This window comes from Pteropus medius, unplaced genomic scaffold, assembly GCF_902729225.1.
Source record: "Pteropus medius unplaced genomic scaffold, Ma_sr-lr_union100, whole genome shotgun sequence".
Taxonomy (NCBI): Eukaryota; Metazoa; Chordata; class Mammalia; order Chiroptera; family Pteropodidae; genus Pteropus; species Pteropus medius.
In genome coordinates this window covers 9450705-9464752 of record NW_024349519.1, presented here as the reverse complement: position 1 = coordinate 9464752, position 14048 = coordinate 9450705, and the positions used below count along the sequence as shown (strand labels likewise).

General features: G+C 38.0%; 1 protein-coding gene across 1 annotated transcript in view; it reads right to left on the bottom strand.

The window, feature by feature from the left end:
* PKP2 (plakophilin 2) overlaps positions 1–14048 on the bottom strand; it is a 77663-nt gene that overhangs the window by 61292 nt on the left and 2323 nt on the right. Inside the window, exons 2-3 of the mRNA XM_039882329.1 lie at positions 3733–3845; positions 2665–3359 (exon numbers count right to left, since the gene is read on the bottom strand). Of these exons, the coding sequence (XP_039738263.1) occupies positions 2665–3359; positions 3733–3845 (808 nt within the window). The remainder of the gene's footprint in view (positions 1–2664; positions 3360–3732; positions 3846–14048) is intronic.

The following is a 14048-nucleotide window of genomic DNA, read 5'->3' as shown; positions in this document are numbered from 1 at the left end:
TTTGACTCCAAAGACAAGGGAAGTAAGAGCAAAAATAAATGAATAAGACTACATCAAACTAAAAAGCTTCTGCTCAGCAAAAGAAACCGTCAACAAGGTAAAAAGAGAACCATCCGAATGGGAAAATAAATTTGCAAGCAACACCTCCAATAAGGGCCTACTATGCAAAATATACAAAGAACTCATATGACTCAATAACAACAAAAAAACAAACAATCCAATAAAAAAATGGGCAATGGACCTGAACGGACACTTCTCCCTAGAGGACATACAGATGGCCAACAAAGATATGAAAAGATGCTCATCATCGCTAGCTATTAGGAAATGCAAATCAAAACCATGAGATACCATCTCACACCTATTATAATGGCTATAATCAATAGGACAAGTAATAACAAATGTTGGAGAGGATATGGAGAAATAGGAACTCTCATATACTGCTGATGGGACTGCAAACTGGTATGGCCACTATGGAAAACAGTATGGAGATTCCTCAAATAACTAAGAATTGATCTACCATATGATCCAGCAATCCCTCTACTGGGTATTTACCCCAAAGACTGGAAAACTCATATCCGAAAAGATATTTGCACACCGATGTTCACAGTGGCCAGGACATGGAAGCAACCGAAGTGTCCTACTATAGATGATGGGCTAAAGAAGCCAATACATAAGAAGTACATACATACAATGGAATATTAGTCAGCCATAGGAAGAGATGAAATACTGCCATTTGCAACAATATGGATGGATCCTGAAATAGTCATACCAAGCAAAATAAGCCAAACAGAAAAGGTTGAAAATCACATGATATTACATATGTGGGATATAAACCTAAAAGCGATAAATGAACAGGACAAAGAAACAGAGACTCATGGACATGGACAATGGACTAGTGGTTACTAGGGGTGGGGGGCGCAGGGGGAAGAAGAAAATAAAAAAATAAAATGTTAAAAAAAATTATATATATAGTATGAAAAAAATAATAAATAAACACATTTAAAAAAGGAAGGAAAAAAATATATACAGATCTAGAGTTTAAGATAGAGGACAGAGCTAAAGATAAAACTTTGGGAATCAGAGGGTACAAGTGTAGTACATAGGGCCTCCTTGGAAGAGCACAAGACCTGAAAGAGAAGGATTATCAAGGAAGACTTCTTTGGGCATGCAGAAAAGTCTTTTTAGAGAAGACTAAGAAGATATGTCTGGAGAGGCTAGTAGAAAACCAGAGAAGATTGGTGCCCTGAAAATCAAAGGAGGGAGAATTTCACATCAGTGGTGTGAAATGCTGCCTATAGGTTGAATACTATAAGGACTGAATATGTGTCTGCTTCGGATGTAGTAACAGGCAGTCACTGGTATATTTATGGGGAGACTGTTTCAGTCAAATCGTGGGGACTAATATCATATTGCAGTGGATTGATGAGAGATTGGGAAGTGGCAGGGTGGTTTAAGAAGCATGGGGCACAGAGATGAAGGAAGAAAGAATGCCAGTTGCTGGAGGATGTGCCATGACAGTTTTGTTAGTGTTAAAATCATTTTGTTAAAATTGTGCCTATCACAAATTCTAGAATATAGCAGGCTTTCAATAAACTTTGAATTGTCCATTTAAAAGCCTTGATCAGCTTTTTCCTCCATAAATAATTAGCTTACACATTTTTCTTCTTTATAAGTGTGTTCCTATTGACAAAGATCTGCTTTATACAAGAAATGTTTGACATCTCATGCACAATTTTGCTTAATAAAAAACATTTCCTGCTTCAAGTTTAGATTAACCCTAATATCTTTTATCAGCAATATCTCCATAGTCAGTAAGTACGCTGCACAATTTCACTGGAAGTGATGACTAAAGGTACCAACTTCCATTAAGCAGTGTTAGAAAGCAAACAAAAATTACATAGTGTTTTACTGTAATGATACTACATCAGGAGTTAGTGATTTAATCATTCATCCATTCCTCAACCTTCTCTGTATAACTTTCTCCTCAGTTTACAAAATTTGTGCTCCAGTATTAAACCTGAGTAAGAGTTAAGTTCCCAAAAGACTAGATTAGTCAAGCCATAAAGTAAACAGGAGAGGCAAAGGGATGACTTTGAAATTTTAATTTTTAAATTATTCGATATTGCCAAAAAATAACCCCAAATCACTGATACTAGAATCACAAAGTAGAAGTGTCTGGTATAAAAGGAAGAGATATCCAAAAATTAGCTGCCTTGGCTTAGCTCTCAGTCATTTTATGGTAGTCTTTTGAGTTTCCCTCAGCACCAGAAATAAGCATTTTTGCCTTTTTCCTTCCTATATTTCAAGAAAATGCAGGCAATGATCCATTTCTTGGTCTACTTTGGAGTTCGCTCTCACTCAGAGCAGATTTTCACATAGCCAAGGGACAGACACCCCTTCAGCCAGCACCTAGTTTGGAACGACAGATGGACTCATCATTACATTTCCCTGTAAAGCTGCCACATGAGCAGGTAGCCTGGCCTCTGTCCCTGAGGTAAATAGGCTAATCTGTTAATTAGGCAGCTGCCTGAAAAGTCATTATTTTAATCACTTATCTCTGGAGACCTTTCTCTGCAGCCCCAGAAGTACCAGCTCATGCTGTAAGGGCTGTGGGAACAGAATGTGCTGGCACTGACTGCACTGCAGATTGAGAACGGGACTCACCCAAGCTGGGAGTCGGTGAAAGTGCTTCTCTCCGTGAGCATGTTCCCACTTACTCCTGCTGCCACTTGGCCAACGGTCATGTGCGTCCTCCTGCCGCCTGAATCCACAGTGACACTGGGCCCGGCTTCCCTGGCTGTGCGCGTGCTGTGGAAGGAGCTCTGATGCCAGGAGGACCGAGAGGCCCTGTTCTGAGTGACGGGCTGTAGGGGTACGAGTGGCCTGACTTGCCCAGCGACAGGCCCTGAAGTCAGGTAGTTCTCCTTCTCCAAGAGGTTGCCCATGCTGTGACTGGTCCCAGGCCTAGGGTACGTGAACACCACTGGGTTGACAGGGGCACTGTCAAAAACGGTGTCGTTTACAGACCCGTACTGGAACCGTCTGTGATAAGTGTCATAGTGGCGCTGTCTGCTCACGGGCCCTGAGGTGAAACCCACAATTTCCGAGCGAGCGTATCTCGGGGGCATAAGAAGGGTAGACCTCCTGCTCTCCTGGTGCCGCAGCGAGTGCCCGGCCTGGCTTCTCTGGTTGTACTGGTGATCGCTGTGCGAGTAATGCACCCTCTCAGGGCTGCTGTCAGGAGAAATCTCAAGTCTTCTCAGAGGCTGCCTCAAGCATCTTTCCTCCACTGACTTCTGTGAGCTGTACTGTGCAGTTCCTCTCCCCCAGCGGCCTTCATAAGCGGTGGGTATGCCTGGCTGCACGAGAGAGAAATAAAGTTGAAAGGAGGCACACATCAGTTTTCATCTTTGTTAAAGACTAACAATTCTGTGACTCTTATACGAGGTGTCCGTTTCTCTGAATCACATGGAAAAGTCAGCCAACCCCTTTCTGGGTAAAATCTGTTTTTAAACAAGACTTGGTTAACTTGGTTGACTAGTTATCTGCACCAGGATTTGCTACTGTTTAAGGTCCCCAGTTTTCTATGGTGTCCACACAAAATCAATCTTCTCATAATTCATTTAGGAACTAGTAATATTTGGGATGATAACCTTAAAAAATAATCTATACAAGTTTAAAAATGTTTCCATGGTAGTCCAATAACTTGGGTTATACTCTTTGGAATCCTACCTTTAACAGGTCATATGTTTTAGTGACAGGGGAACGCCCACCAGCAAAATCATTTTCAACTAAGTGTAGGTTGTAGACATATTCAGGAACACTGCTAGTTCGGTGAAGACTTCCTGCAAACAAGCATATAATAAATGGGCCAATCAGTCGTTAAAGATTGTACAACAATAAATTATAGATTTATTAAGATCTAAATTTAAAATTAAGTCCTCCAACAAGTATTAGATTTATATTGGTATTTGTAAGTGCTGGTTTAACTTCACCCTTGGATGTGGCAAATGATCAAAGGTGATCACAATATTCTCTAGAAGCTTTTAAAAATAAAAGTCAAATTAAAAAAATTAAAAAATATACATTTAATTAATTTTTTTTTTAGGAGAGTAAGGGGAGAGATTTTTACAAAAATCCAAAAATGTTTGTTTATCACAGTGCTGAGGATTTGGAAATCATTTATTGGCTTAGATGGTCCATACTATAAAAGTTCAGTTTCTTAAGTCAGAGGAGGAGAACTCTATTCGCAAGGCAGGACCTTAGAAGCTTCCTGAGGAGTCTCTAAGTGTAGGCAATAAACAGGAGTGACTCAACACTATGAGATAAGATAGCTTGTATAAACAACAAGGTGGCTTACTGTGGTCGAAGAAAACATGGACCAGCTTGAAAAAGACCAAACCTGGGGTTGAGGTATTTGGCCATGTGAGAGGGAGGCAGGAAAGGAAACTGATCTCTGAGCTACGCTGATTCTGTTTGTGGAATCATACAGGTTGGCTCATTCTTAGTTTGGGGGTCTAGCGGCCAGCCCACTCTCCTGCAAACAGAGTAGGACACAGCCCTTCCAGCTCAGCTCTGTGGGGCCTACAGGGACTCTCAATTGATGCAGGTCTCTTTAAACACTCCTCGGAGGAGTTAGTGGTAGATAACAGTATTCCCACTCTCTTCAACCTCTTTATTCTTCTCCCAGCTTTTCATTTGCTCTTTTATAACTTCTCAGGGCCTTAGCGGGGCGGGGGAAAGGGGAGGCGGGGGTTAATGCCAAGCAGAATAATCAAAGATCTCTGAAACCTAGGAAATGTCTAGTTTCCTAACTTTTGCCAATTTTTTTTCCTGTCATGTAGCATTCTTTCAGAAGTCAGAGGAAAAAATACTCAACTAACTCTTCTAAGCTTCAGAGAGTTGTGAAAAATACTGAGAACGAAATGCCATAGGTAGACCCTTTCCAATATAATTGGAAAATACCAACATACTTTTCCAATAAATTGCTATAAAGTTAAAATTTTAAAGACTATCAAGGTATCTTGAGGTGGAGGAGGAATGGAGATTGTTACTGCCAGAAAGCTAAAAAGTATGAATGCATCCCAAAATATGTTCGTACATGTGTCTTATTTCCCAGAGCTGAACAATCTGGCTTCAGGCCTCAAGGGGTCCTTAGGGAGGCAGCATAGGTTTGTAAATGTCACTCTTAAAGACCAGGGAAGCTGAGGAAGGCCAGGCCTCCCCTGTTTCCAGGGGCCTGATTTCTCCCCAAGAGATTTCTCCCCTGGCTAAGGTTAGGCAGCCCCTGGCTCTAATTATGAAGGGCCTGAGGGCTGGGTTGCCCTTAGGGCTGGGGATGGAAGGAGAGAGTGGGGAAGCCAATGGAATGTTTAAACTGTGCCCCACTCCAGGAAAAGAGAAGCCTTTTCTACAGAGGTTGTGACCAGGCAGAAAATTATTGGTCAGTTGATATGTAAGAAACCAAATTTATGATCTTAAAAAAAAAGTAGTGTAAGGGTGTCCATGTTCAAATTTTTAGATTGTATGAAAACTGAATATATGAAAGTCAGGAACAATCTAGAATAGGAAAATACTAATTGCCTATACGGATGGTAGCTAGAACTATTCATTCCTGTTACTCTATAATAGAATGGCAGATGATGAAAGGAATTTTTGGAATCCAAGAAAATTTTTGGAATCCAAGAAAATTTCTTCAAGGGGGGCCCTCTAAGCCCATCATTGCTGGCAGTATTACCTTTACCCTTCCAGGAGCAGGTAGATAGTTAAGGAACAGTTAGGAGGGGGCTACTGCCATCTTTAAGCTGAGATTCCTGCAAGGATTTTTTAAATGTGGAAGAATCTTTGGACAGGACCCACTGAAACAGTGTATCCTATCAAACTAGCTAATAATTGAGTTTTATAATCAGACCTGTTGAAGTGAAACATTTAATTCACATTGTTGCTGGGGGTTATGTGTTTTTAAAACAGTATTTATATGAACTCCTTACATTTCAATATTACTTTTCTTTCAGGAGCTCAAGTAATTTTGTTTGTTTTCAATATTCAGTGATGCAGAGCCAGCTATTATCATCTCCCTTTATAAATAGGTAAACTTAAATTACGTGCTTTAAATTGCAAAGAGATTTAATATCAGGTTGGAAATCATAGTAGCTTTTCTGAATTTGCCATTTATTAATACCCTGGAGGGATCGTCATCATAATTTTTGATATGAGGACCAAAAATAATCATTCTCTCTCTTCTAGAACCTTAACTTGAGCAACTCCAAATACTCCACAAATATTAGTTCTTTATTTGCTAACATAAGTCCTTATAAGGAAGCTTCTTCAGTTTTCAGATGAATGAACTGAGACTAGTTTAATAGTTCCCAAAATAACTACAACACATTCAGTAACGGGGAACAAAATAAGATTGGATCTTTAAGCTATGGACTCCCTTCCTCTGCCAGAAAGGTTGTGACTCCTGATATTCAACCTACGGCCTGGCACAATAGATGGTTTTTCTGGTTGAAAGGTTAATCTCAAACAATAATGCAGATTAATTTGCCTAGGCAGTCATGACTTTGAGAATAGTATAGTGGATTAAAGGTGAACTAGTAGCTATGTTTAAGATTTTAAAGAAATTTTGAACTGGGTAGAAGTTTTTTCTTAAAAGGTAAATATTAATCAGATGGAAATCAATCTCTTTAAGGAAAGTCATTATTTTCTGTTCAATCAGAATAAAATATTATATGTATAATAATGATTACTGAATATATAAAATAATTCAGCCATGATTTATTCTTCTCCATAAATAGAAACAAGACAGCAAACAAAAGCATATTACACATACAGGCACATCTTGCTTTAAATAAATACAACATGACAATCCATATTTCCTAACATGAAAAATGAGGGCGTGGCTATATTTTAAAGGGTTCAGTTACTTCACAAAAAAAGTCTTATCTTCCCTAAATCAAAGAAATCTGTGGACTTGGCCTGGTGCATCCACTTTACTGCTTTCTGTGTGTCTGGTCTAATCACTTAGACACCTCAGTTTCCTTAATTCCAGCTATCAACTGAGTTGCTGAGAGAGAAGTTTACCTCAGAAAGCTGACATTAAATGCTTTTAAAATTGTAAAGCGACATGCAAAAGTGATACATGGTTTTTAAAATAATTTGAATCACAAAAATTTGTTTTTCACACTTTTTTTTCAATCGGTCTGTTCTAGGAGGAGGGCTAAACTAGTGTGCAAGCTTTAATTTATATTATGTTGTACCTCAGAGTTTTTATTCTGGTAAATTTATCAGTGGCATTGAATTTGACTTTTTTATGGTTATTTTTAATTGACTCAACCATTGAGGATCATAATGACATAACTGTGAAGTTTCTGGCCATTCATTTCGATTGTGCTGTGCATTATGTCCTTTTGGTTTTTCCTAAAGAAGGTGATGATTTATAGGGAATATTGTAAATTAATATTAACTCATCCAAACCTTTCCTTCTAAGAATACCAGGGACATTTTATGGAGTCCACTTTAAGGGAAATGAGGGAAGTAGTTACAGAACAACTTTAAACTCCACCTTCCTCAAATAAGCAATTCAGGTGAGAGAAATTGTAGGGGTGGGGTGAGGGGGTAGGCCTGGGGAGTGAGGGTGAGGAGGGGTGGTTTTGATGGAAGGATTCCAAATTGCTCAGAAGATGGCAGAGGTGTAGACCTCACAGGATAATGTTATTTTCTTTTTCCTGGTCTGAAAGTTAATCTGAATGATTCTATCCCTAAGCAGCCGTTAGGGGAAAATATCTTGGTTTCTGGTCATCTATGCGAGTATTGTCCAAAATAATGGGTTATATAGGGTTAAAAATAATAGGTTGATTTCCATAATCAGTGTCTTCTTTGTGGGGTTTGTGAGCAGCTATATTACCTAATTGGCTGAATTTACTGTATTTATGAAATTGAGTTGACAAGCCTCTATTTTGACATAATTACCTATATCTGGGCACATTTGAAAAATCAACTACAGCTTCCCTTACGGTAAGTAGACGAGAGAATTGCTAAACAAAACCTTTATATAACCTGCTTCAATTAGAGATAAGAGAGTAGCATTCTCATTCAGCAAAGCATTTTTCTTTCAAGCTTCTCTGAGCACTCTCTGGGCATGGGTAAAAAACTGATTTGGTTCATGAGCTCTAAAAAAAAAATTTGTAGAGATGGAGGCATAAAAACTTCCAAATAGATATGCAAATAGATATAGTTAAATGTACGTACAAAAATCAGCAGGCATTCACTACTGGTATTGATTTAAATGCTACACTTAATTGTGCTTACAAGCAGTTGCCTTCACAGTGTGAACAATTTACAATGTGTGTTGTGTGTGTGTGTGTGTGTGTGTGTGTGCTGTGTAGGAAGGCTTGAAAGTCTAAAAGCTATCACCTTATGGAATTTGGTCTTCAGCAACCTTCGGGGAACACCTCTCTTTCTCCTCATACCTTAAAAAGATTTAACTTCTTCCATTAGAGTAAAATTGGGGGGCATGCTATTACAGGTGAGACATGGCATCTTGAAACTTATAACAAAGCATTTGTATAGCAATTCATATTTAAGTGGATCCTTAAAGTCATTTATTAACAAAAGCAGAAATTTAAAACATGAACTATGTCAGGACCCATCAAGAACCATACATTAGGACTATTCGAGTTGGTGAAGCGCTTTTGTTTGTCTGTGTAGCCATATAACATAGGATTCATTTCTCTGGACTTCCATTAAAAAAAAAATACTTATTTTATTTTTTCCTATTCTTATTTTTTAAGAAAAATAACCCAATATTTACGGAAACCACCATGCATACCATACAACTCAGTTAGGCAACTGCTCAGTCTAGAAAATGAATAGAATTGGTTGGTTTACAAATCTATGGCTGGAAAGTACCCCCAGCTATCAGTTCTTGTGAAGTTGAATATGCCAAGAGTTGGTGGCATAGTGGGTAGAGCTGCCTTCCAACAAAATTGAATAGGCCAGGGATAGACCAGCTCTTCTATGAGCATGGGCCATATGCTCCAGGTGCCACCGTGTTATTAGTTAATGGTATACCAATCAGCCACCAGAAGCCTTTATTTTTCAGAAGCCTCCTGAGCAGTTTGGTTATCCTCTGATACATCAGTTTATGGCATTTTTGGAATAATCTGCAAATTTCTGCTCTATATAACCACAAAAATATATATTTAAAAGGCCCATTCATATTGCTGGTATCTATATCATATATTTTGTTTGAGTAGCCAAAATATGTGATTATAAACTAGAAACTTAGCACACCGGTGGAGTACTAAATTGATAGATCCTGAAAGTTTCTAAATCTCTTACTTCCTGTAATTTGTCTCCTTACTTTGGCATTCCCGCCAATTCACTTGTTGAGATATCCCAAAATGATTACTTTAGAACTGCAATGACATATATCACATTATACTCCCAATGATGCAACAGCCAAAAAAGGTCAGTTTATAAAACTCACAAATTCAATTTTTTTTCTTTAAAAAATTCGCTACAGTTTTTTATAATGGGTCATAAATTATGATATTTCCATAGCCTCTCACTTGCCAGGGCTAACCTCTTCCCTCCCAACTGATTCAGAATTGCTGTCCCTTCTCCTTTAAATCCACTGAGACTGCCAAGTGAAGCTTTAGAAAACCCCTGCATTTTTCATGTTTCTCCTTGCTGAAACATATTCTGTGACTCACAATTATCAAATCTTTAACTTGCATTTAAGATCTCCCTCTACAATGTAAGGTGGAGGAGGGGTGAGGGAAGGCCGCCTATCAGAGGGCACCACTGAAATGAGTTTTGACGGACTTGTAAGAGTTAACCAGGTCATGAGAAGGGAGGGAAGATTGTGGGAGGGAGGGGAGTGGGGTAGGAGTAAGAATACCAAATAAGATAAATAGCACATGTTTGGTGGAAAGTGGGAGCAGTGGTGATAGGATGAAGTCTGAGAAGTTGCAGACATTAGATCATGAAGAACTTGAAATGCCATGCTGAACGAGGATTTTATTTCTTGTAACTAACAGCAGAAACTGAAGGAATTTAGGTTGGAAAATGATCCAATAAAATTTTAGAAAGTTTACTCTAGTAGGTATGTGGAAAACGGACTGGAGTGAGCCCAGATTAAAGCAAGAAGAGATTGTCTTAACTTCCAGGCATATTTTTACTTCCTTGACATAAAGAATCACATCTTTTACCATCATTTCTATCACAGTCACACATCAGCACTTGACAAGTTAATTGCTGATTAGTCATATTTTCTTGTACATTCAACATGTCATAGTTACACAAATTCAGTTTGCACTTAATCCTTCAGGTCGACATCTACCCTGTTGATCGCCACATTGGAGTCAAAATGTGAGGGCAGTAGTTGCATGTGCGCTTTTGTCTTGGAGTGGATGGAAGATACTCAAATATTTTCTACTGCTTCTCTGTCATTCTGGGAATAGAGGGAGGAACAAATCTTTCTTTCCCCCAAATGTAGGCAGACTTTCCTTCTGAATGATTAGAAAAGCAGACTATGTTTAGTTCAGCAAGGTTGATTCTACATCTGAATAATATATATTTACTGTCATTCTCTCATCTGTATGGCTTGTGTATTTATCTGTAATATTTTGGTGGCCTGTAAGAAGTTCCTATTATCTGCCAAGAAAAGTTCCCATTTTCCTCCTTCAAAGAAAAGAGGTAATCAAGACGTTTTAATTCTGATGTGATCCTTCTCAACTCCATTCCATGGATGTATTGGTGAGATTTAAGATTTAGTGGGAATCTCATGGACATGGACAATAGACTAGTGGCTACCAGAAGGTAGGGGGAAGGGGGAAGTGGGGAGGTAGACGGGGTAAAAAGGGTCAAATACGTGGTGACAGAAAGAAATCTAACTATGGGAGGTGAACGCACAATGTAAATATATATGTGCCTTTCTGTTAAAATGTACAGCTGAAACTTACTGGATTTCGTTAACCAATGTCACCATAAAAAAAAAAGATTTAGTGGGAGCAATTTATTAAGCTACTAATGAGTAACATTTTCTTCTGGAAATCAAGGAATTGCAGAAATCTGGTTATGATGCTTTGGTCAATTAATATCGTTAAGCCTAAAGCTCATTATTCTAGGAATATAAATCAGTAAATTCTTTTCATGGTAATGGTAAATTATGTTTCCTTTTTTCAAAACGTGCATTTTTAGTTAAGTCTATATATTGGGCTCCCTAGCTCATCATTAAGCACTTAAGAACATCTGTTTGTATGTCTAATAGTCAATCACCATTAATGGCGTTACCCAAAAATACACAACAGATTTCTTAATATTTCTATTGTAAGAAGACCTGGAATTCTGTTATTATTCTTACCCTAATAAGTCAGGGGAGTGAGATGACTCACTCTAATACAAAAAGATTAAGTTTTCTCCTAATTTTGTCTATTTCCACTTGTAACACTGCCTTTTGCTGTTCACTTCTCCAGTATGGTGTTATACTTTCATACATTTGTGGACATGGACAAAATAGCTGGAAAACATTTATCTCAGAATTGTATAAAATTTTTGAATGTCATCTGTGATGAAACTAGAATGATCTTTTAATAGGCCATATTACTTTAAGTCTGATTTTTAAATTTCAGATGTATTAAGACCATTTTTGTTATTGTATTTCATTACTATCATAGATAGGTTGCCAATAATATGCTTGTTCTCTCATAAAATAATAAAGCTTTTAATAATTTTTATTGATCAGATTGGAAATTCAATTTGAGAGGAAAGTCAATTTTAACTACTCTAAGATAAAATAATATAAATATGTACAGCCTTATTTCAATACATGGGAAAAGAATTTAAAGTCTATATCCAAAACAACGCTTTAGGAGAATGAGTCAATGTGAACAACAAATACCTAGAATATCTAATTCAAGTGAGCTATGCTGTTCCCATGATTGGAGCTACCAGCACAGGCAAAGATAACATTAATGGGCCTTTTAAAAAGCCTAAGTGAACAGTCTTCCTCTCTTTAAGGTAATTTCCTGTATCTTTGCTGTGACACATAGAGCAAGAAACTTTCATAATCACACAGTTACTGTTCCATTGATTCTGAAGCATCCCTACCACACCCTCACTAAGACCTTACCCATAAAAGATATGTTCTCATCATTTCTAGGGCTGGGAAGTTTATTTTTGCAATCGTCATTGTGTTAACATTCTATTTCCTTTGACTAATTACAATTGAAAGAAATTCTAAAAAACAGACACACCTTTTTTATACTCACGGCACTTGATCTACTAGACACTTAACAAAAATTGGCCTATGGGCTATATTAGGCAGACATGGAGGTACATTAAATCAGGTGGCATTACCAACACATTAGTTTCAGAGCATGGTCATCCATGTCCCTGCCGCCCCACCATGGAACTCTTTTTTTCCCTCTCTCCCGATCCCTCCTACCTTCTGAATGACTAGTCACCTAGCTTCCAGAATTGCTTCATTCCTGGAATTCCTTTTTGGCAAACAACAAATTCATACAGGATTTGCAACCCCCAGTAATATCTATTAATTGCCTTTTTTGCTACCTTAGCTAGTTTGCACTCTTCTCCAGATATTCAAAATATCTTGGCCAGGGAAATGATCTAAGCAAATGACATGCCTCAGTTTTTATGGTGGATTTCCAGAGAAGTTATAAATTTTATTAGGATATCATTCATTGTGTTTTATAAGTATTACATACAACAATTTACAACATGAATTTCTTCCTACATAGGCATGGGGTGGGGGGAGTGTAATAAGTAAACTAGTAGTACTTTCAAAGTAAGTGTAATAATTAGGATATGGACCCTTTAAATCTTTCCCTTTGCTAATAACAATTCTTTGATGTCTTCTCTGTGACTTTTACGACAGATTTTTTGAAAATTCTCTACAATACAGACTCATTTCAGAATGCTGCTATATACTTCTGACCCCCTGCCCCCTACTCCCAAGAGTTACAGCCAACTGTAAAATATCCAGCACAGTTTAAAATAAGAGTTAGAGTGATTTACAATGAACATCACCTACTTACATTAAGGCCTTAGAGAGAAACTGATGGGTTAAAGATCCTTTCAGGGCATTTATCAACAAATCAGTACCATTTATCTCATCAGGTATGTCAACAATTCAGAATTCTCCAGGGCCCCCGAGCTAAGAGCAGTTAACAACAGGGTCATTTCTTCCCAGAATTTCTTGTGTTGATACAGGATTCTTTCCAGACCAGCACTGTTTCAGCAATTGCTTGTGTTTCAACTTTAGACATGATAGTAACCCGAAAATAATAAAAACAATACTTACAACCATTAAGAGCCCCCAGATCTTTTCAAAGAACTTTAATTAAACAGCATATTCAAACCACCCCTGGTAATTGTTCCATGGCGTGTTAATGTTAAATTCTTTTGAAGCCGATTACTTTTTTGAGTCACAGAAAGCTAAGGCTTTAAAGTAAGTAGGTGTTGTTTGCTGCCTTATCTCTCTGCCTGACTTGCACTTCTGGGTAGGCTGCTGAGTGTATTTCAGCTTGCTGGGAAGCTCCTGTTGTAATCAAAATATTTCAAACACTTTATTCCTTAGTTGGAAGAGCCACTCAACCAGTTGCCCTAAGCATTAGAGCAGAAGCACCGTGACAGTGCCCTTTGCTCTACCATATCAATTCTGTGAACTATGAAATATTCCTGCTATTCCCTCTTAGATTGGTCTCCTTCAACTATCTCACTAGGCCCAATCCTACTGAATTTTTGGGATCTAGAAACCTAATTCCTCCAAGAAGCTTTTCAAAATTCCCTTTAGCTAGTGGTCTAACTCATCCTTCTATGGAGATAATGTGTTAGCTGTTCTTTTTGGTTGCTACTATTTTTTATTTGATAATGCATTTTTTAGAGGAAGGTTTCCTTCTTCAGACTTTAAACCTCTTGCTTTAAAGCAAGCAGAATCCGTGTTCAATTCAGCACCTGCAGTGTCTTGCGTGAAGAACAAACTCATTTGACAGTTCTTGAATTCACCAAGCAACATGAATTCA